At 39.1% G+C, this 23190-nt stretch overlaps 1 protein-coding gene across 5 annotated transcripts in view; it reads left to right on the forward strand.

Annotated features, from left to right (window-relative positions):
• Positions 1-23190, forward strand: part of ARHGEF28 (Rho guanine nucleotide exchange factor 28) — a 367072-nt gene that overhangs the window by 268809 nt on the left and 75073 nt on the right. For all 5 annotated transcript variants that reach the window (XM_077462520.1, XM_077462516.1, XM_077462518.1 and 2 more), the window contains 2 exons: positions 12687-12726; positions 20314-20437. In XM_077462520.1, the coding sequence (XP_077318646.1) occupies positions 12687-12726; positions 20314-20437 (164 nt within the window). The remainder of the gene's footprint in view (positions 1-12686; positions 12727-20313; positions 20438-23190) is intronic.

The following is a 23190-nucleotide window of genomic DNA, read 5'->3' on the forward strand; positions in this document are numbered from 1 at the left end:
GAGGAATTCTGAAATTGGAATGCACTAGTGTCTCGCTGACGCTTCCCTGTGCTGCTCTGCTGATGGGGAGGGAGTCGACTGCCAGAAAAAAAGGCTTTAAGTGCCGCTTGGGGCACCAGTGCCGGGGGTTGCCTAACCCTGTTCTAGCATATTGCTAATGAGTATAGAACAAAATTATTACATATCAAGTTTCAAAACTTTTATGATTGGTAAATAGCAGCTGACATGGAGGTCTCAGCTTGGAGAGCAAAAGCATGCATGTGGGGCTACTGTGTAGAAGCTGGCTTAAAGCACAGCGTACATCCCCAAGGGTCCTGCTGGTTCTGGGTTAGATACATGTCAAAGGGAATGTATAAAGTATAAAGATAAGCAGCCATATTTATTTTTTGTTTTAAGTTATGTCTTGTCAGTGGGGATAAATATAAAGTAGGCATTGGAAAAACTCTGCAGTCTAGGGTCAAGGGAATCAACACAGTGCTCACAAAACGGTTAATATTCAGTTTAGATGTAATCTTTCATGGTTTGAAGTACTTAAAAATGTTTTGTGATATGGAACATAATACAGAATATTCTGTATTTTATGAATAATTGAGCTGCAAGATGAGAAACGTAAATGGTAATTGTTGTCCTGATAGACTTTGGGGTTGATATACCGAAAACAAATAGAATGTACGCTTTGCAAAGTGCAGTTGCTCCTGAGCTTAGTAAACGAGCTAAAGCTTCACATTGCAAAGAATACCTAAATGCATGCAAAGAAAAAAAAAAAAAGTTTTTTTTGCCTGCACATGATTGGATGATGGAAGTCATCAGAGCTTCTGCTCATTTACTAAGCTCTGGAGCAACTGTGCCTTTTGTAAATCAACCAACGTATCTACATTTGAAATGTGTGGGTCCTCTCTAGTCTTTCTGTTCAGTGTCATGCCAAATGTGCTCCACCATTGTGCTGTGGACGGCTGACACGCGGCGTGATATGAACTATCAGGGACAGCTGGTTGATGTGTCTGCTACACAAGGTGTTACCTTGCATTTTCAGTTTGTTACATTGTTTGGCTGAGACCTGTAACCAAGAGCATCTTAGAAGATAAAGTGTCCACCACAGTTGGTTATTGAATGGTAATATATAATATACCTTCAGACTGAATAGAAAATGCTAATGTCTATAATTTTTTTTTTTTTTTTTCTTTCTTTCTAGCCTTTACAGTACTGTGGTAAAGATGCAACCTGGTTATTGTTATTAAAAAATATAAAAAAGGTAGTGCTAAAAACACAAATTCTCGCCGACCCCTATAGCACACTGCTCTGCGCTCCTGGGTGTTTAATTACAATATTAACTTAATGTGTCATCTTTCAAACAGCTGCTGCTTTAAAAGACAAGAATATATCATAAATACATAAAACATTAAACAAAAAACTAGAAAGTCCACTTTTTATGTATAGCAGCGCATGCACACTTTTTTCAGAATGTGTGTAAGAGTTCAGTTCGGTGTTCAGAAGATAGGGTGCTTTATTCAGTCGACCTGCGTTTGTGATTGAAACCCAGCTTCCACCATACAAATCACCACTTGTGGTACCAAGGCCGACCCCCTATGGGAATGCACTCACCAAACGTATGAAACCAATAAGCCTTCAGAATGCCATTGCAGCTCTCTCCTTTTACCACCAGTTATCTCCTTTGTGGGAAACGGCTTTCACATATAGGAAACAAAAATGCCCAGACATAGCATAATACTGTATGACAATATTTATTATGTAAAAGCAAAATCCATATATGCGTACCAAGTAAAAAACTTTTTTTAAGCGTTTAAAATACTGTGCCTTATTCCACTGTGTTGAATCCGTCCGAGGAGACCGACCGTTTATAACGTGCACTTAAAAGTGTGTGCTTCCGTATTTCCTCGGATCGTTGGAACGCAGGGAGTGAGACGCACTTGTCACTTCCGGTATAGTTACGCACTGACGCGTTTCGTCATTTCCGACTTCATCTGAGGGCGTAGTTATAGATACCGGAAGTGTTCTTTTATTACCATCTCCAACCAATTAAAAATCAATGCAGCATGATCTACGGGGCACTACACCAATCGTCAGCCACCCTTGGGATTTAGCTATACCTCAGGTAGCCACGAACGGTGCTGACCCATCGCAGAATGCAGTCACCCGCAGACTCATCTGCATCGTGCTTAGAACAATATGCATAAGGTACAATGTTACTATAATAAATACACACTGCATAAAACATTAAATCACAAAACGATCGTTGATCAAAATAATTGAGAACTATTAATAAAGGTACAATAAGTTACCGTATACAGTTATCCATGTACCATTGTATATTTATCCCCATACAGATACAATCCGGACGGTTAATATAATAGATCATCTTATGTGGGAACCGAATACCATTTCCCACTCACTATTAAAGTTCTCAACTGATTGTTACGCAAATATATTCTTCTGTATAAAACTTAAGGGCAAACATGAATCTAATTAGGTAGATCGATATTCTCGCGGTACCATACACGTCCGATCCGCACGAACGGATCCGATTTCTTTTTTTCTTTTCACTAATATTATTTCTTTATTTCGAAAGAAAATTTATGACTCTTGTTACTGATGATTGATCATCTAGAAGCTTAAGGATCCAATGTATGATGCGAGAATATACATACACAAAATTATATATGTTTTTATATATATTTTTAAAAAAATCTGTATTTATGTTTAAAGGATGTATACTTTTAGAAAAGATACTTTTAAAAAGATATTTTTAAAAAATATATTTTCTCAAAAAGGATATTTCTAAACAGGATATTTAAAAAAAAGGATATTTAAAAAAATTAAAAAATTACACGAATAACTATGTCAGAGATCTGTATAAATTTAGGCTTGACCAAAAATAATAGTGAGTTATAAATTATATATATCTAAAAAATTATAAAAAGATGTGTATACTAAAAAAGTATCTATTAAAAAATATATATATATGTGTATATGTATAAAAATTCTCTACACACATACATATATAGTATGTAAACAACGGGCACCTACCGTGCATGAAGTAATTTAAAAAACAGGCACCGACCGTGCATGGAGTAATTAAAAAACATGGTCTTTGTAGCGTGTTTTAAAATTAATTGGTACTAAGATGAAATGAGATAAAATGCGACTTTAAGTATCACTTATAAAACAATTAATGTCAAGTTCTATGTTTAAGCCTTTAGGACTGAGAGTATCGGTGGAATATATCCAATGAGTTTCCCGTTTGGATAATTCACGTACTAAATTCATACCCCTCCAGTGTGGTTTAACCTGTTCAATCCCCCAAAATAGAAGGCCGGTAGCGTCCCTATTATGTTTCAGTTTAAAATGTAATGAAACATTATGATCCTTATAACCAATTTTTATATTGTATATGTGTTCTGCTATTCTGACTCTTAGTTTCCTTTTGGTTCTGCCGATGTATAATAAACCACATGGGCACATTAATGCATATACAACATGCGTACTATTACAAGTAATGAACTGCTTAATCGGGAAACTACGATTATTGGACGGTGAACTAAAATTGTCCAGGGATCTAATTGGTTTTGCTACCTCACGACACGCCTTACATTTACGGCAAGCGAAAAAACCGTTTCTGTCCCAAAAAGTGGGAGGAGGTTTTGGAGGGTCAACGACTTTTTTTACAATTTTATCGCCAAACTTTGGAGCTTTTCTGTATAAAAACTGGGGTTGATCGGGTAATATGGAATGCATCTTTTTATCCAATAACAGAACATGCCAGTGTCGTTTGAAAATAGTTTCGACTTCTTTATACTGTGAGTGAAAGTTGGAAATAAAACCCCATCCTTTGTCAAATTTCCCCTTTGTAATACTATCACCATCTGTACATGATTCTTCTTTTCTTTTATCAGCCAAACAAAGTTCTCTGGGCATATTACCGACTTCCTGAATCACTTTCTGTAATTCCTGATAGTCGTACCCCTTTACGGAAAACCTTTCAGCTACGACATTGGACTGCTTAATATAATTCTCAAATTCTGAGCAATTCCTCCTTACGCGAGTTATTTGTCCTTTTGGTATGTTACGAAGCCACTGGGGATGGTGGCCACTGGAAATGGGTAGATAGCTATTACGATCTGTATTTTTAAAGAACACTTTAGTTTCCAATTTATCCCCTTTTCTGTAGATTGTTACATCCAGAAAATTTATCTCATTCCTATTCCATTCTGAGGACAAACTAATGTTACGGTTATTATTGTTCAACTTGTTAATAAATAAATTTAATTGCTCAACATTCCCCTCCCAAATTAAAAACAAATCATCGATGAATCTTTTATAAAAGATTAATTCTGGCGGTGGGTCATTAAAAATTACTTTGTCCTCCCATTCCGCCATGAATAGATTAGCAATACTGGGTGCAAATTTTGCTCCCATTGCAACCCCTCTTTTCTGCAAATAAAACACTCCATCGTACCAAAAATAATTATGCCCTAGGCAAAAATCTAATGCATTCCTTAAAAATATTTTTTGAATATGTGGAAGATCTTCCCTTTTTTTTTTTTTTTTTTTTTTATATTTCCTTATTTTTGGTACGATGGAGTGTTTTATTTGCAGAAAAGAGGGGTTGCAATGGGAGCAAAATTTGCACCCAGTATTGCTAATCTATTCATGGCGGAATGGGAGGACAAAGTAATTTTTAATGACCCACCGCCAGAATTAATCTTTTATAAAAGATTCATCGATGATTTGTTTTTAATTTGGGAGGGGAATGTTGAGCAATTAAATTTATTTATTAACAAGTTGAACAATAATAACCGTAACATTAGTTTGTCCTCAGAATGGAATAGGAATGAGATAAATTTTCTGGATGTAACAATCTACAGAAAAGGGGATAAATTGGAAACTAAAGTGTTCTTTAAAAATACAGATCGTAATAGCTATCTACCCATTTCCAGTGGCCACCATCCCCAGTGGCTTCGTAACATACCAAAAGGACAAATAACTCGCGTAAGGAGGAATTGCTCAGAATTTGAGAATTATATTAAGCAGTCCAATGTCGTAGCTGAAAGGTTTTCCGTAAAGGGGTACGACTATCAGGAATTACAGAAAGTGATTCAGGAAGTCGGTAATATGCCCAGAGAACTTTGTTTGGCTGATAAAAGAAAAGAAGAATCATGTACAGATGGTGATAGTATTACAAAGGGGAAATTTGACAAAGAATGGGGTTTTATTTCCAACTTTCACTCACAGTATAAAGAAGTCAAAACTATTTTCAAACGACATTGGCATGTTCTGTTATTGGATAAAAAGATGCATTCCATATTACCCGATCAACCCCAGTTTTTATACAGAAAAGCTTCAAACTTTGGCGATAAAATTGTAAAAAAAGTCGTTGACCCTCCAAAACCTCCTCCCACTTTTTGGGACAGAAACGGTTTTTTCGCTTGCCGTAAATGTAAGGCGTGTCGTGAGGTAGCAAAACCAATTAGATCCCTGGACAATTTTAGTTCACCGTCCAATAATCGTAGTTTCCCGATTTAAGCAGTTCATTACTTGTAATAGTACGCATGTTGTATATGCATTAATGTGCCCATGTGGTTTATTATACATCGGCAGAACCAAAAGGAAACTAAGAGTCAGAATAGCAGAACACATATACAATATAAAAATTGGTTATAAGGATCATAATGTTTCATTACATTTTAAACTGAAACATAATAGGGACGCTACCGGCCTTCTATTTTGGGGGATTGAACAGGTTAAACCACACTGGAGGGGTATGAATTTAGTACGTGAATTATCCAAACGGGAAACTCATTGGATATATTCCACCGATACTCTCAGTCCTAAAGGCTTAAACATAGAACTTGACATTAATTGTTTTATAAGTGATACTTAAAGTCGCATTTTATCTCATTTCATCTTAGTACCAATTAATTTTAAAACACGCTACAAAGACCATGTTTTTTAATTACTCCATGCACGGTCGGTGCCTGTTTTTTAAATTACTTCATGCACGGTAGGTACCTGTTGTTTACATACTATATATGTATGTGTGTAGAGAATTTTTATACATAAACACATATATATATATTTTTTAATAGATACTTTTTTAGTATACACATCTTTTTATAATTTTTTAGATATATATAATTTATAACTCACTATTATTTTTGGTCAAGCCTAAATTTATACAGATCTCTGACATAGTTATTCGTGTAATTTTTTAATTTTTTAAAATATCCTTTTTTTAAAATATCCTGTTTAGAAATATCCTTTTTGAGAAAATATATTTTTTAAAAATATCTTTTTAAAAGTATCTTTTCTAAAAGTATACATCCTTTAAACATAAATACAGATTTTTTTAAAAATATATATAAAAACATATATAATTTTGTGTATGTATATTCTCGCATCATACATTGGATCCTTAAGCTTCTAGATGATCAATCATCAGTAACAAGAGTCATAAATTTTCTTTCGAAATAAAGAAATAATATTAGTGAAAAGAAAAAAAGAAATCGGATCCGTTCGTGCGGATCGGACGTGTATGGTACCGCGAGAATATCGATCTACCTAATTAGATTCATGTTTGCCCTTAAGTTTTATACAGAAGAATATATTTGCGTAACAATCAGTTGAGAACTTTAATAGTGAGTGGGAAATGGTATTCGGTTCCCACATAAGATGATCTATTATATTAACCGTCCGGATTGTATCTGTATGGGGATAAATATACAATGGTACATGGATAACTGTATACGGTAACTTATTGTACCTTTATTAATAGTTCTCAATTATTTTGATCAACGATCGTTTTGTGATTTAATGTTTTATGCAGTGTGTATTTATTATAGTAACATTGTACCTTATGCATATTGTTCTAAGCACGATGCAGATGAGTCTGCGGGTGACTGCATTCTGCGATGGGTCAGCACCGTTCGTGGCTACCTGAGGTATAGCTAAATCCTAAGGGTGGCTGACGATTGGTGTAGTGCCCCGTAGATCATGCTGCATTGATTTTTAATTGGTTGGAGATGGTAATAAAAGAACACTTCCGGTATCTATAGCTACGCCCTCAGATGAAGTCGGAAATGACGAAACGCGTCAGTGCGTAACTATACCGGAAGTGACAAGTGCGTCTCAATCCCTGCGTTCCAACGATCCGAGGAAATACGGAAGCACACACTTTTAAGTGCACGTTATAAACGGTCGGTCTCCTCGGACGGATTCAACACAGTGGAATAAGGCACAGTATTTTAAACGCTTAAACAGTTTTTTACTTGGTACGCATATATGGATTTTGCTTTTACATAATAAATATTGTCATACAGTATTATGCTATGTCTGGGCATTTTTGTTTCCTATATGTGAAAGCCGTTTCTCACAAAGGAGATAACTGGTGGTAAAAGGAGAGAGCTGCAATGGCATTCTGAAGGCTTATTGGTTTCATACGTTTGGTGAGTGCATTCCCATAGGGGGTCGGCCTTGGTACCACAAGTGGTGATTTGTATGGTGGAAGCTGGGTTTCAATCACAAACGCAGGTCGACTGAATAAAGCACCCTATCTTCTGAACACCGAACTGAACTCTTACGCACATTCTGAAAAAAGTGTGCATGCGCTGCTATACATAAAAAGTGGACTTTCTAGTTTTTTGTTTAATGTTTTATGTATTTATGGTTATTGTTATTATTATACAGGAATTATATAGCACCAACAGTTTGTGCAGCGCTTTGTAACAGTAATCTAGCTCTTGTTTTGAATATATATATATATATATATATATATATATATATATATATATACTGACAAACTGACAAAGAAATGATCAGTCTATAATTTTAATGGTGCGTTTATTTTAACAGTGAGCGACAGAATAACAGAAAAACGCATTTCAAAAGTTATAAATTGATTTGCAATTTAATTAGTGAAATAAGTATTTGACCCCTTCGCAAAACATGATTTAGTACTTGGTGGCAAAATCCCTGTTGGCAATCAGAGGTCAGACGTTTCTTGTAGTTGGCCACCAGGTTTTCACACATCTCAGGAGGGATTTTGGTCCACTCCTCTTTGCAGATCCTCTCCAAGTCATTAAGGTTTCGAAGCTGACGTTTGGTGATGTGAACCTTTAGCTCCCTCCACATATTTTCTTTGGGATTAAGATCTGGAAACTGGCTAGGCCACCCCAGGACCTTAATGTGCTTCTCCTTGAGCCACTCCTTTGTTGCCTTGGCCGTGTGTTTCGTGCCGTGTGTTTCGGGCCTTACTGGGATACCCATCCATGACCCATTTTCAATGCCCTGGCTGAGAGAAGGAGGCTCTCGCACAAGATTTGACAGTACATGGCCCTGGCCATCGTCCCTTTGATGCGGTGAAGTTGTCCTGTGCCCTTAGCAGAAAAACACCCCCAAAGCTTAATGTTTCCACTTCATGTTTGACAGTGGGGGTGGTGATCCTGGGGGTCATAGGCAGTATTCCTCCTCCTTCAAACACGGCGAGTTGAATTGATGCCAAAGAGCTTGATTTTAGTCTCATTTGACCTCAACACTTTCACCCACTTCTCCTCTGATCATTCAAATGTTCATTAGCAAACTTCAGACGGGCCTGTACATGTGCTTTAATAAAACAGGGGAACCTTGCAGCTGCTGCAGGATTTCAGTCCTTCACGTGGTGGTGTGTAACCAATTGTTTTCTTGGAGACTATGGTCCCAGCTGCCTTCAGATCATTGACAAGTTTTTCCCCGTGTAGTTCTGGGCTAATTCCTCACCGTCCTCATGATCATTGGAACTCCATGAGGTGAGAACTTGCATGAAGCCCCAGACCAAGGGTGATTGTATTTTCTTCCATTTGCAAATGATCGCACCCCCTGTTGTCACACTCTCTCACCAAGCTGCTTGGCGATGGTCGTGTAGCCCATTCCAGCCTTGTGTAAGTCTACAATCTTTGTCCCTGACATCCATGGACAGCTCTTTGGTCTTGGCCATGGTGGAGAGATTGTAATCTGATTGATTGCTTCTGTGGGCAGGTGTATATTATACAGTTAACAAGCTGAGATTAGGAGCACTCTCTTACTAATCTCAGCTTGTTACCTGTATAGAATGCACCTGGGAGCCAGAAATCTTGCTAATTGATAGGGGATCCAATTAAAATGCAAATCAATTTATAACTTGTTTGAAATGTGTTTTTCTGGATAATTGTTATTCTGTCTCTCACTGTTAAAATAAACCTACCATTAAAATTATAGACTGATCGTTTCTTTGTCAGTGGGCAAACATACAAAATCCGCAGTGGATCAGCTACTTTTTTCCCTCACTTTAACTTGATCTGGCTTAAAAGTTTTTGGGTTTCAGAAATATATAAAACAATTTCTGCTCACCTAGGTGGATGCAGTGGTGATCCCAATGCTGCATCTGCCCCCTGTCGCTTCTAAGACTGAAAACTGAGTGATCAAAGATTGCTAATTGCTCAGTTCTCAGTCTTCACTGAGCAGAGAACCAGTGACTGTCAGTCATTGGCTCTCTGCTCTGACTCTTTAGTGGGCTGTGGAGGGGGAGGGTGTGGCTGGCTCAGTCTCCTAGCGGCTAGGCAGATCCAGCTGCAGGTCCAGGCAGTCTAGGTGGATCCCAACTGTAAAGTCAGGATCTTTCGGGACCCTACACCGGCTGAGTGACATCAAACAGGTCACAGGAGTGCAGAACAAACTACACTCCTGTGACCTACAGGAGAAATAGGGCCAAAATAGCTTTGGCCATACTTGTTTAAAAAGTGCCTAACACTGCTTAAAGTAGAACTATAGGCATTTTTTTCTATTTGGGTAGAAAAAGGGAGGGTTATAGCCCCTGTCAGATTTTTTTTTTTATTGCCATCTGTATCCAATTGGGGAGATTTTCCTTCACTTTCTGTCCCATAGCCACACAGTAAGTGAGAGGAAAACCCTGCAAACTAAGGAAAGTCCTTGGGGACCCCCAGGCCACCAGAACTAGTGTCCCCATTGGAAGATTTTCCCTCTATTACTTTTCTGGTGAAAACCCAAAATTTTTGTAATTTACTTTTACTTTTCCCTTTCTATGATAATAGAAACTAGCACTAGCTAAACCCTCCTCTTTTGTGCAGTAAAAAAATGGAATGGAAGTACGAATACTGGTAATGTTACTCAAATATCTTCTTATCATTGAGCTACTTTTTCCACTCTGATTTCAGGCTCAATAATGCAGAGAATCTTGTATCTGTATTTTCTTTTTTATTCAGCGATCATGTGCCATACCTTCATCATTTTGTTGTCAAATCTCAAATAGTAAGAAGCCATTCTCTAGAACGAGGGTATGGAATGCAAGAAGACCTCTGTTTTGCTGTTGGCAACCAGCAAATTTCTTCTGCCAGTTTTTGTAAATGTGTTCCAGGATACACGTAATCAGGAAAGCATCCTTCAGGTGTGGAGGAAATAGTGACATAATCAGCATTTCATCCAGCAGAACGTATAATTATTACTTATTTTATTTACAGTAGGAAAACACTCTCTATGCTGCTTGGCAAAGCGGATCAAGTTTATGTAAAGCTAAAACAATGTCAGCCTGGTACATGGCCAAATCTTGTGCAGTGTTCTCCCACTTGTAATAAAACTCAATGAGGACTTTACTGGAGCATTGTCGGTATGTCTTTGTATAAAATGTTCAAAGCCTGAGGCATTTATACCATTTCATAGGATGTGAATTTAATTCAACCTTGTTTGTGAATTGTTCCATACTTTTGCCATATGAGACTGTAGACAGGACTCTGGAATAGGTACAGCGAGCGAAAAAAGTATTTAAACCCCCTGCTGATTTTGTATGTTTGCCCACTGACAAAGAAATCATCAGTATATAATTTTAATGGTCAGTTTATTTTAACAGTGAGAGACAGAATAACAACAAAAATAGCTGGAAAAAAAGTTATAAATTGATTTGCATTTTAATGAGTGAGATAAGTATTTGACCCCTTCGCAAAACATGACTTTGTACTTGGTGGCAAAACCCTTGTTGGCAATCACAAAGGTCAGACTTTTGTTGTAGCTGGCCACCAGGTTTGCAGACATCTCAGGAGGGCTTTTGTCCCACACCTCTTTGATGATCCTCTCCAAGTCATTAAGGTTTTGAAGCTGACCTAACTGACCTGCTAACTTGAACCTTTAGCTCCCTCCACATATTTTCTATGCGATTAAGATCTGGAGACTGGCTAGGCCACTCCAGGAACTTAATGTGCTACTTCTTAAGCCACTCCTTTGTTGATTTAGCCGTGTGTTTTGGGTCATTGTCATGCTGGAAGACCCACCGACCATTTTCAATGCCCTGGCTGAAGGAAGGAGGTTCTCACCCAAGATTTGATGGTACATGGCCCTGTCCATAGTCACTTTGGTGCGGTGAAGTCATCCTGTCCCCTTAGCAGAAAATTCTTCCCCCAATGTATAATTTTTCCACTTCTGTTTGACAATGGGAATGGTGTTCTTGGGGTCATAGGCAGCATTCCTCCTCCTCCAAACACGGTGAGTTGTTTATGCCAAAGAGCTTGATTTTGGTCTCATCTGACCTCAACACTTTCACCCAGTTCTCCTCTGAATCATTAAGATGTTCATTAGAAAACTTCAGACGGGCCTGTACATGTGCTTTCTTGAGCAGGGGGACCTTGCAGGCACTGCAGGACTTCAGTCCGTCACAGCATAGTATGTTACCAATTGTTTTCTTGGTGATTATGGTCTCAGCTGCCTTGAGATCATTGACAAGATTCCCCAGTGTAGTTCTGGGCTGATTCCTCACTGTTCTCATGATCACTGAAACTCCACGAGGTGAGACCTTGCATGGAGCCCCAGACCGAGGGAGATGGACAGTTATTTTGTGTTTCTTCCATTTGCGAATAATCACATCAACTGTTGTCACCCGCTTGCCAAGCTGCTTGGCAATGGTCTTGTAGCCCATTCCAGCCATTACAGTCTTGACATTCTTGGACAACTCTTTGGTCTTGGCCATGGTGGAGAGATTGGAATCTGATAGCTTCTGTGGACAGGTGTATTTTATACAGGTAACAAGCTAAGATTAGGGGCACTCCCTTTTAGAAAGTGCTCCTAGCCTGTATAGAAGACACCTGGGGGACAGAAATCTTGCTGATTGATAGATCAAATACTTACTTCACTCATTAAAATGCAAATCGATTTATAACTTTCTTGAAATACGTTTTTCTGGATATTTTTATTTTGTCTCTAACTGTTAAAATAAACCTACCATTAAAATTATAGACTGATCATTTCTTTGTCAGTGGGCAAACGTACAAATTCAACAAGGGAACAAATACTTTTTTCTCTCACTGTAACTAACAGAATACCATGGACTTGATGATTGGAAGTCCCTTTGGCCATGGTAACCAGGTATTTTTCAATTGAAAGCAAGGAAGCCAGCGTACTCTTCAAATATCAGGCCCTTTCTAACACTAAACGTTCATTCTTTGGGTTCTTTCATGTGACTACGTTTGTATTGATTATTTTGGAATTATACTAACCATTACCTGATGCATTGTGACATGATCTGTAGGTGGAATGAGGGGATGTGGTGGTGGATGATACATTTCTTAGCGCTATACAAGTCACTCACACACACTCACTCATTTCTTCAAATCGTTTTTACTGTGAAACCTAACATCTTCCTCTTGTCTTATTAGAACGAGCGTACAGCCTTCCTGAACAATCAAGAGAAAAAAGGTATTGCAATATCTCTGTTCTGTTTATATTTTGTGTGAAGACATTAAAGTAAACCCAAATCTCTCCAACCCCCTCCAAGCCCTTTTTCTGCCTTGAAATAAAATGCATGAAAGAACTGCTATAATACTTGCTGGCCTTTGAGAAAAAGAAGCTTTGGAAATCCATGGTGGCCTGTCACATGACCAGATGCCTGAGAATTGGGTCATGTGATATTTACAGAAGCGAATGATCATGCCATTAGGGTTTTTGTCTTTTTCTGAAGGCTATTTTTTATTTATTTTTTATTTAACGAGCTTGTGAAGTTAACAGGCTAGGGTTGCTGACCTGGGTTTTTTTTCCTCTACCTTTTTTTTAAGTGTTCCTTTTTCTTTCTCCCATAGAAGGGGTGACGGGGATCTTTGGCTCCCCTCACCTCCCCCTTTCCCTTAGTTCTCTGATAACTTCCCAGTATAGGCTTTATCAAGCACTTCTAGGAGGTTGGAGATTTCATAGGCATTACATTTTTGCTCCGTTCATTGATTATTATTGGTGTTTTATATTCTTTGGCATGAGTGTTTACTGCACTTGACTCGTAAAAGTTGTGGTGTGCTTCCCTAGTACATCCTAGGAATTTTTGAGGATATTGTGGATATGGGGGTTGTCATTTTTCTCCTGTATCTTGTAATTGACGGCCTTTATTTCTTCAAAAACCTCAACTGTTTTGTTTTTTATATCTCTATAAATCAAGATTTTGCAAACACAGAAATTAATGATCAGAGTTCACACTGGCTGATCACCCCCTTAAAAATATCTAGGCAGATGATTACCTGACAGCTGCAAGGGTTCCAGATCATTCAAGGACCACCTCACGCCGATATAAGTCGGCAGAAATGCATGGATGGGCACAAGCATGTACAGGTACGTTGCCCTTTAAGAGCCCAGCCATGTGTTGCACATCTGCCGCCGGAGGTGCACTCGCGACCTGGTCCTGAGCTCCGTGGCCGCGGGACCCGTGGACCTGATCGCCGCCGGTGTCCCGTGATCGGGTCACAGAGCAGTAGAACAAGGAGAGGTAAGTGTAAACAAACCTTTCCCCGTGCTTCCTAGTAAGCTTGTCACTGATCGTCTGTTCCCTGTCATAGGGAAAGATGATCAATGATGTCACACGTCAAGCCACGTCCCCTACAGTTAAAGAAAAGCCCACATTAGGTCACACTTAAGCCCTACACTTTCCCCTAGTGTTAACCCCTTCACTGCCAGTGACATTTTTACAGTAATCAATGCATTTTTAATCACACTGATCGCTGTATTAATGCCAATGGTCCCAAAAATGTGTCAAAATTGTCCGAACTGCCCCCCATAATGTCGCAGTCACAATAAAAATGCCATAAAACTATCCCTTATTTTGTAGACGCTATAACTTTTGCGCAAACCAATAATCGCTTATTGCGATTTTTTTTTTTTTTTTTTTTTTTTAACAAAAATATGTAGAAGAATACATATCGGCCTAAACTGAGGAAAAAAATGTTTTTTTCATATATTTTTTGGGGATATTTATTATAGCAAAAAGTAAAAAACATTGCATTTTTTCAAAATTGTCGCTCTATTTTTGTTTATAGCGCAAAAAATAAAAAAACGCAGAGGTGATCAAATACCACCAAAAGAAAGCTCTATTTGTGGGAAAAAAAGGACGCCAATTTTGTTTGGGAGCCACGTCGCATGACCGCGCAATTGTCAGTTAAATCGACGCAGTGCCGAATCGCAAAAAGGGGCCTGGTCCTTTAGCTGCAAAATGGTCCGGGGCTTAAGTGGTTAATATATATATTATATTATAATTTATGATTTCGTATTTCAAACTTAATCATACCCAGGATGTCTACTAGACTCTTGTTTGGACAGATCTAAGTGAGTTATTTCTAAGAATTACAGGCCTACAATATAAAATGCCAAATTTCCATGCAAAATAATGGTACCGCTTTCAGCACCTAAAATCTGAAATACTCATACCGCAAGGGAGGTTAAAGTCCAGATATAACCTGTTGGTCTTGGTGGAAAGAAGCCAGAGAGGACTTTCTATAGGTGAAAAGAAGAGAGAATCCTTACTCGTTTTTTTTTCTACCCTTGAATAACTTGTTCTTACTGGGAAGAGGCCAAGAAGGACTTTTCCATATTTGGCATATTTTGCCTGTTTTTTTGTTTCTCTTTTTTGATAATTTTAAAGAATTTCTTTTTCACCATAAGTCCCCTGGATGTATATAATATGTGATGGGATATTCTCACTTCTTTTCTGGATGTACTGTTAATTACATAAATTGTTGCTTATGTGAGAGCAGCCAGTAGCAAAGCTATTGTATGACTCTTTCAGCTAATAGAGCAGATCAAATACCTATATTAGGTTACAGGAAATACAGTTAATTATATTGATTGCTACATTTCCGAAACATCCTCCTAGTGTCTATGTAAACTTGATTATAGGTTTTTAACAATAAATTATTTGGATGGATATGAAACCTTATTCACAAAGGCAGTTGACCGATCAATGATGGTTTGCAGAACCCAGTAACCTACATTACCCAGTAACCTACATTACCTGTTCAGATTTGAGGTTACTAGCGAAAGGTCGATTCTTATGGGCTGCTGTAGTCACTGCAAATTGCTCATTGTCTTACTGAAACAGTTGATAATTAAAATTAGGCTTGCAGAGATAGAGATATTTTTATGACCTATACAGGTGCTACATCCTCTTTAAAGTACTCCAGCCCATATTACAAGGTAAAAAGTTATTAGCGTGTTTATCTTATTGGTTACTGTTTTTACAATGCAATTCTTTTCTTCCGTCTATTATACCAATTGTACAATAGATTTTTTTTTAGAGGTTCAGTTTCACTTTTTTTTAGCTTTATTTGGATTAAAACAAAAAATCCCTAATACATTCTTGAAACACTCTTGACTCAGAGATCCCCAAAGTGCGGCACTCCTACCTAAAAAGAAAAAAAATATCACATATCACAACTTTGGCTTATAAAAGTTTAAGCAGCAATGATTAGTTATTACGGTAATATCAGTCAAAAAGTCAGAGTTCTAATCCACTGCCCTAAATTGTCTGAGCCCAATTTTTGATTGTTCCAGATTAGATTTACTATGCATGCAGTCTGTACTCACAAATAAAGCCTAATATGTCCTTCACTGTGTTTCATTTTTTAAGTATTAAAAAAAAAAAAAAAAAAATTAGCCTGACCACAAATCTGTCTTGGTATTTTCCATTGTATAACCGATGAATAGAAGTGACTTAAATACAAAGGTATTTCTTACATAATGGGAATTCCAGAAATAGTAGTCATGAACGATAACAACACAGATGTTTATTGTGGTGTCAAATATAGGATATAATCGTGATGTGACAAGTCATCCCTGCATGCTGTTTCATACTGTGCATCAAAAGCCTATACCATATATACAGTGTCACTCAACTTCTGTTGCTGTTTAACTGAGTTAGTGGAATTTGCCCTATCATTATTTTGCTGCTGTAGGAGTGCTTGAAAGATAGGAGGGTTGGTCAAGTCAAACGGGGACTTTTGAGTTTATATGAAAGAACAAATTTCAACGAGTGGGAACTGCATTTGTTTTATGACCTACTCCCCTGCTATATTTATAGACTTATCCCAGCATTTACCAAAAGCCTGGAAATCTTTGGCATAGAAAGATTTGTCAGTACGCCTAAACCATTCTAGGACAGCCTGCTTCACTTCAGGCATCAGTGCTGAAATGCTGACCTATGAAGAACTCATTTAGGGGTCCAAAACGGTGGAAATCACTTGATGCGAGGTCCGAGCTGTAAGGAGGGTGTGGCAATGCCTCTATGGGCTGAAGGCTGGGAACCACCGTGGCTGGGATTGTCACTGACAGACGTACGGCCATATTTGAAATGTTTACACCATTGAAATGTTTTACTGCGGCTGAGAGTCTCATCACTGTACTGTGCTTGTAGTCTTCTGTAGATATTAGTGGATTTTATGCCTTCGTTCACAAGAATATTCATCGCCACACGCTGTTTCATGCACACACTAATACTGTTGCCTGCATATTGAGTAACGGTCTCTAGACTGTCCCGACACATGTGCACTGCCTATCCGTAATAGGACACACTTGCCACTTACTACTGTGTATAATACCGCCACGCTAGCATCCCTTTTCTTTTTCATACATCATGGGACACAAAGGTAGGCTAATATTCATTACCTGCTTAGTTATACTTCAACTCCAGGTTAATGGGCAATAGTAGACCAAATGTCTTTAGACAGGAAGAGATCCCCTATATAACCCCTCCCATACAGGAAGTACTTCAGTTTTTTACCAGTGTCTGCAAGGTGGATGGCACAGTTGTTTGAGCTCTCTGAGCTCCAGGTCTCTAGTCCCACAAACGGCTAAATGAATCAAGGGATTGACTGATCCAATCCATTTGACACAGGCTTTATATGCTTAGAAAAATGGTACCCAAGCCTCGCAAAGAAGACTCAAGGTCCTGTGAGGTTTTACCTGTAATGTGGCCTCTGGCCGTTGGACCCTGCGAAGTGGAATCCTGGACACCACAACCCTGTCCTGCATCCTTCCCAGTTGCCAGCAAAGTTACCCAGTGTGTCGTGAAAGAAAGGTAATGTCCCTGTCCATGCCTGCTGGATCATGAGTCAGCAGTAATATGCACCTTACTGCTGACCCCCCTGTCCAATGAGGCCAAGACATTGCCTTCCACATGCTGGTAGAGAGCCGGAATGGCCTTCCGTGAAAAGAAATGGCATTTCAGAACCTGCCACTGAGGTACCGCACATTACACAAATTCACGAAAGGGGGCAGAGTCTACCAGCTGAAAAGGCAGCAGTTGCAGTGCTAGCAAATTGGCCAAGCTAGCATTCAGACGCTGAGCATGTGGATGGTTGGGACCGAATTTCTTTTGACGGTTTAGAAACTGGGGTAGGGAAATTTACCTGCGAAAATCCAATGTTGATGTACTGCTAGTACCTGGGACACCTATTTATATACCTTCATTTCTCTCGGTGCAGGTTTAGTGGGGTTGGAGATCACAGCTGATGAGGAGCAAGGAGAGGTCTGCCTTATTCTTTGATGTGGGTCTTTTAAGTTCTGTTGCCAACGGACTGCATGGGAGGTTGTCATATGTCTGGTCAAGCATGTGGTGCCCAAGCGGCTGCTGTTTTGGTCACGCTTGATAAGCTTCAGACATATGTTGCAAACAGCAATGGTGCAATCTGCTGCACACATGTCAAAAAAGGCCCACACCAAAGAACTTTTTAAAATATGTGGGGAGTCAGCAGCGCCCTGCACATGCTTAGCTCTGCGGTGTGATGCAAAGGGCATAGGGTGGCTGCCCCCTGGAGGGCATCCTGCCTTCTCCTCTCTATCAGGCACCCAAGTAGGGTCAGTGACCTCAGTATCCCTTCCCTCCTCATCACTGGAGCAAACTTGGCAGTATGATGCAGCTCAGGGAACATGACTACCAGTTTCTTGACCTTCTTGGGCACTCCCTCTCTAAGCTCACGTGACTCCCTTCCTCAACCTGGGTACCATCATCGGAGCCTTGAAATCTCTGCACATCCTCTTGCAGCATGCACCCGACACTGTGGTCGAATAGTTCGGGGGACTCCTCCGTGCATAATAGTGGGGCTAGGGAAGGAGTGACTGTTGACATGGAACCAATAGAATAGGCCGCTTTGGCAGCTGCCTTGGCAGACAAACTACTCTGAGCCTGGATGACAAAGGATGAGGAGGGCTTTGTTATCCATTCCACCAACTCTTCTACATGTTGTGACTCAATGACATGGCCAGCGGCAGAAAAAAAGGACAAGCGCCCCCCATGGCCACATGCTGAGGATGCACCGTGTCCACGACCAGCACTAGCGACTGTAGACACAGAGGCTGCTTGCCCTCTTTTAGTGGCCTGTAAACGTCTGCCTCTCCTTGATGGCCTTCCGGACATGCTGTAAATTTTGTTTAGCAAAACCACACTACACTGTATTGTGTACTGTGTACACCATCAGGAAAGTAGTATCAACTTCACTAGGGGTGCACAGTGCTGTGTACACCAACAGAAGTGTAATAACAACTATGGGTACACTGAATGTATTGTGTACACCACCAGTAAAGTAGTAGCAACTTTACTAGGGGACCACGGTACTGTGTACACCAACAAAAGTGTAATAACAACTATGGGTGCACTGTATGTATTGTGTACACCACCAAGAAAGCAGTAGCAACTGCACAAGGGGTGCACAGTACTGTGTACACCAACAGAAGTGTAATAACTATGGGTGTACTGTATTGTGTACACTACCAGAAAAGTAGTAGCAACTGCACTATGGGTGCACAGTACTTTATACTGAATATTAGAGTATATTAGTATACTCTAGGTATATTCTAAGTATATTAGAAACAGTACACCAGGAACAGCCTGCAGTGAGATATAGCTAAACTGTATGCAGCGGATACATATAGTGCAGGCAGGTAATTCAGATAGCTGCAGTGTATGTAATAGATATACAGCTTGCAGTGAGATAGCTAAACTGTATGCAGTGTAATAAAAAAAAAAACTAACTGAATAATATGCCTGCCTGCTCAATCTAAATGAGACTCTCTACGCGAGGCCACCGTGCAGGCGGTCTTATATAATGTGGGGCATGGACTTAGTCCCCCTGAGCCATGATTGGCGAAAGGCACCCTGCATTTCGCCAATTATGGCTCTCTTAGCTGAGGGGGCGCTGTGATTGGCCAAAGCATACGGGTCATGGTACATGCTCTGGCCAATCATCATACTGCAATGCAGTATTCCGCAGTGCATTATGGGGCGTTGCGCGCCGCTCGAATTTGGCGCAAACGCCCCATAATGTTCGGTTTTCGACGAACGGGCGAACAGCCAATGTTTGAGTCAAAGCTCATCACTAATAATAACTTTAAAAAAAAAACTTGCCTGATTGCTAATGTTTGTCCTGAGCTGAGACTGCGTAGCTCACCCTACATCTTCAATTGCCTGAAATAGACCTAACTAGTGTACCTGGGACATTTCTGTTTAGGAAGAAACTGGCCCAGGACAAAAGACATTAGTATCATGCATGCAATTGTGAGCGATCTCTATCTATGGACAACTTCAGTCCATTGGAATTTTGTATGGATTTCAAAAAAGTACTTTGGTTTCTACATCAAGAGTATGAAAGGTAATGAGTGTGTTGAGTGAGAGTATGGCTACTCATAGCCACATTTTGGAAAGAATTGTCAAATAATTGACAAGCAGCATACAAGTTATAAAATTATTAGGGGTTACAGATCTTGTTCAAAATGGCTTTCAATCTGTTGGAAAGTCAGTCTGTGCAGACAATGCTTTTTAAGAAATGTTATCAAATGTTTGTCTAAAAGATATCTGATACTTTTCAAAGTGCAAACACTTGGAAAGAATGCCCAATTACCTGAAAATTATGAGAGTCATAAAAACCTGGGTAATAGGTTTCTGTTGCTCATGGCCACCTGTGTGAGTGTGCTGGTATGTGTGTATATTTGGCCATATTTTACGTCTCACAGAACATTAACTACAATGCTATTTTTCAGGATTGAAGAGGAGGAATGGGACAGATACATGACACCTACAAAACCTGAAGCTGAGAAAAACAAAGTGAGCCGGACTTTCAGCTTCCTGAGGAGCAGGATGAGCAGTACGAGGAATAAAACCAAGGTGAACATTGCCCTCTACTGTTAATATTAGTCCATAAGTGCGAATATTTATTTTCTAAGCAACTGTGACTTTTTGACACTTTTAGGCCTCTTGCATACTGCTGCTGTTAAACTTGCGTTTAGGAGCTTTTGGTGTTTTTTTTTTTTTTTTTGCCAAAACCTCAGAAAACAACTCAATAAAAAAGCCTATCTGCCCATGCACACATAGGCTTTTACCAGAGTTTAGCAGCAGCAGAGTTTAGAGGCAGTCAAAGCTCTTCTCCTGAATGCAGAAGAATTGTGTCCAGGAGAGGAACTTTTGGGCATAAAAACAAGTTTATCACTTCAGCATTTATTCATTGCAATGGACAGAGTGCATTAAAATTCTAGCCAATTAAATAAACTCCCAAACACCAAATACTGGTAAACTACTAAAATCAAATAAACTGGTTGAAAAAAAATGCAGCTTAGGTGAGCTTTTGACACTGATTTTCTCCTGTCTGGAGAAACATTTTCAACAAACCAGTGTGCATGAAGCCTTCTACAAACTTGCATGTCAATGAATGCCTAACTCATTTGGCTTTAAAGCAATGTACCCCGGCCAGTGCCAATGTATCCTACCACAACTCACAACTGTTTCTTTGGAGTTTGTTTTCCCCACTAATAAATATTTTTCCTTTGTGATTTTGCTAGTGACCTGGCAGGCAATTGGCTTCCCTTTCAAATTGGTCTTGGTGTGTGTCTGTACAACCATAGTACAAGTAAAATATAAAACTGTACTGTTATAGTTTTAGATTTAAAGTGGTAGTAAACTGTAAAATAAAAAAATTGTCCCCTGCAGGTTAATGTCATAATGTGCTAGTATGCACTGTATACTAGTACATTATGACAGATTTGCCTATAAAATAGATCCCTCTAGCGGGATTCCATTTTCGCCCGTTCTTACTTCTGGGTTTACATGCTCCAGCCATTTGAATGGCCGAACCGTGATGACGTCACAGTCGTGCACACAGCACTCTTAAAAAGATGTCTATTCAGAGCGTATGTGTCCATGACATCACCAGCTGCTACACATCTGAATATCTCCTAAGCGGTGCATGTTTAGGAAATATTCACTGTACTTATAGACTTATTAGGCTTACCTGTAGGTACAAGTTTAAAAGAGGCAGAGAAGCTAATCCTGCGTATGTAATGAGCAATATGGCTGCCCCATGTACAGATATCATTGCAGACTGTACACCGTAATAATGCTTTATAACACTGGCATGTTTTGGGAAAATTATGTATATGAAACGGCAAATTTTTATGTGAAGATCTAAGAAAATGATAAGTGGGCTGTACATTCACTTTAAAGATTACTCTAAATTTGGAGAAAAAAAGGCACACAAAGGGTCACCAGTACTCCCTGTGTGCCCCTGGCAATTGGATCTTATCCCCATTAGTGTTTTATCCTTACCATGTTCCATACTGTGTCTCTGTTTGAAGGTGGCCATCTTGGTATAGGAGCAAGGCTTTGCTTCTTCATGTCAGAGCTGACAGATTACTCTAATTGGCAAATAGATGCTGGGGACCCAGCAGGGGTTCCCTGCGATTAGCTGTTGGCAGAAAGCAACATTGAAAGCAATAGGAGGCAAATCGCAAACTGTCCCATTCGCAAGTGTGAATGGGACCTAAATGTATTGTTTGTTGAGACATAATGGGTTATTTATCTACATTATGCTGATTGGTACACTGTTTTCTAATTTGTATTTTCCTTTTATCTTTGTATGTAAGATATTAAATGTTACATTTGGTCATAACATTTTACAGGGGCATTATATTAAAAGTAACAGTGTTATAAGTCTTAAGAGAAATGAATTTAATTATTGTCTATAATTACAAGCATTAGAGGATAATAAAATTACAGCTAATGTCATATGACTCTGCAACATGATTATGCTGTGATTGCTGTTATCAACAATACAGTTAATATTTATAAATGTGATATACAGTATAACGTATAATGATATTATTATTTATATAATCTCTAACGAGCAGGGCATTTGATTTCCCCTGTATTAAATGAAATTTTATTGTAACTGTACTGTCTGCCCTCATGTTGTAAAGCAATGCGCAAACCGTTATATAAATCCTATATAAAAATAATATAGTAGCTTCACCTTCTGTAACACTTTTCAAAGTAAGAGCTGAAATGACGAAGTAAGGCCTGAAACACACCTTTGTTATGCAGTGCGTTGCTGTAGCGCATGCATTAATGCTCATTCCATGCGTTATTGTGCCATTTCTTTTGAAACTACATGTCCTGTGAGGCATTGCAAAACTATGACATTCGCAGACATGATGGGAATTGTATTTCCTGAACAACTGGAGGGCCATAGTTTGGAGACCCTGCTAAGGCAATGCACATGTGTTTCACCACAACATAATGCATAGCAATGCACCACCATGTGCTGTAGTGTGCTATGTCGGAAAATATGCTGCTGTCTGTTTTAGGCCTCTTGCACACTGCAGATTGAAAAAGCTCAGTACAGTGTTTTTTTTTTAACTGGTCTAAAATGGTCTAAAATGCAGCCCATTGTTTTTGCATAAACAGGCACTGCGTATTCTTGAGTAAAAAAAATAAATAGAAAAAAATGTGCTTTCTCAGTCAGTATTTTGCACTGGTTCACTCAAATACAAGCGTATATGCGCCTATGAGCATAAATATTTTGAATTGTCATCGATTTTGCAATAAGGAATGTATTTTGTGCATGAATGTGCACTAATACGTGTACC

This window comes from Lithobates pipiens, unplaced genomic scaffold (assembly GCF_037356315.1).
Source record: "Lithobates pipiens isolate NorthernLeopardFrog02 unplaced genomic scaffold, aLitPip1_a1.2 Scaffold_3, whole genome shotgun sequence".
Lineage (NCBI taxonomy): Eukaryota > Metazoa > Chordata > Amphibia > Anura > Ranidae > Lithobates > Lithobates pipiens.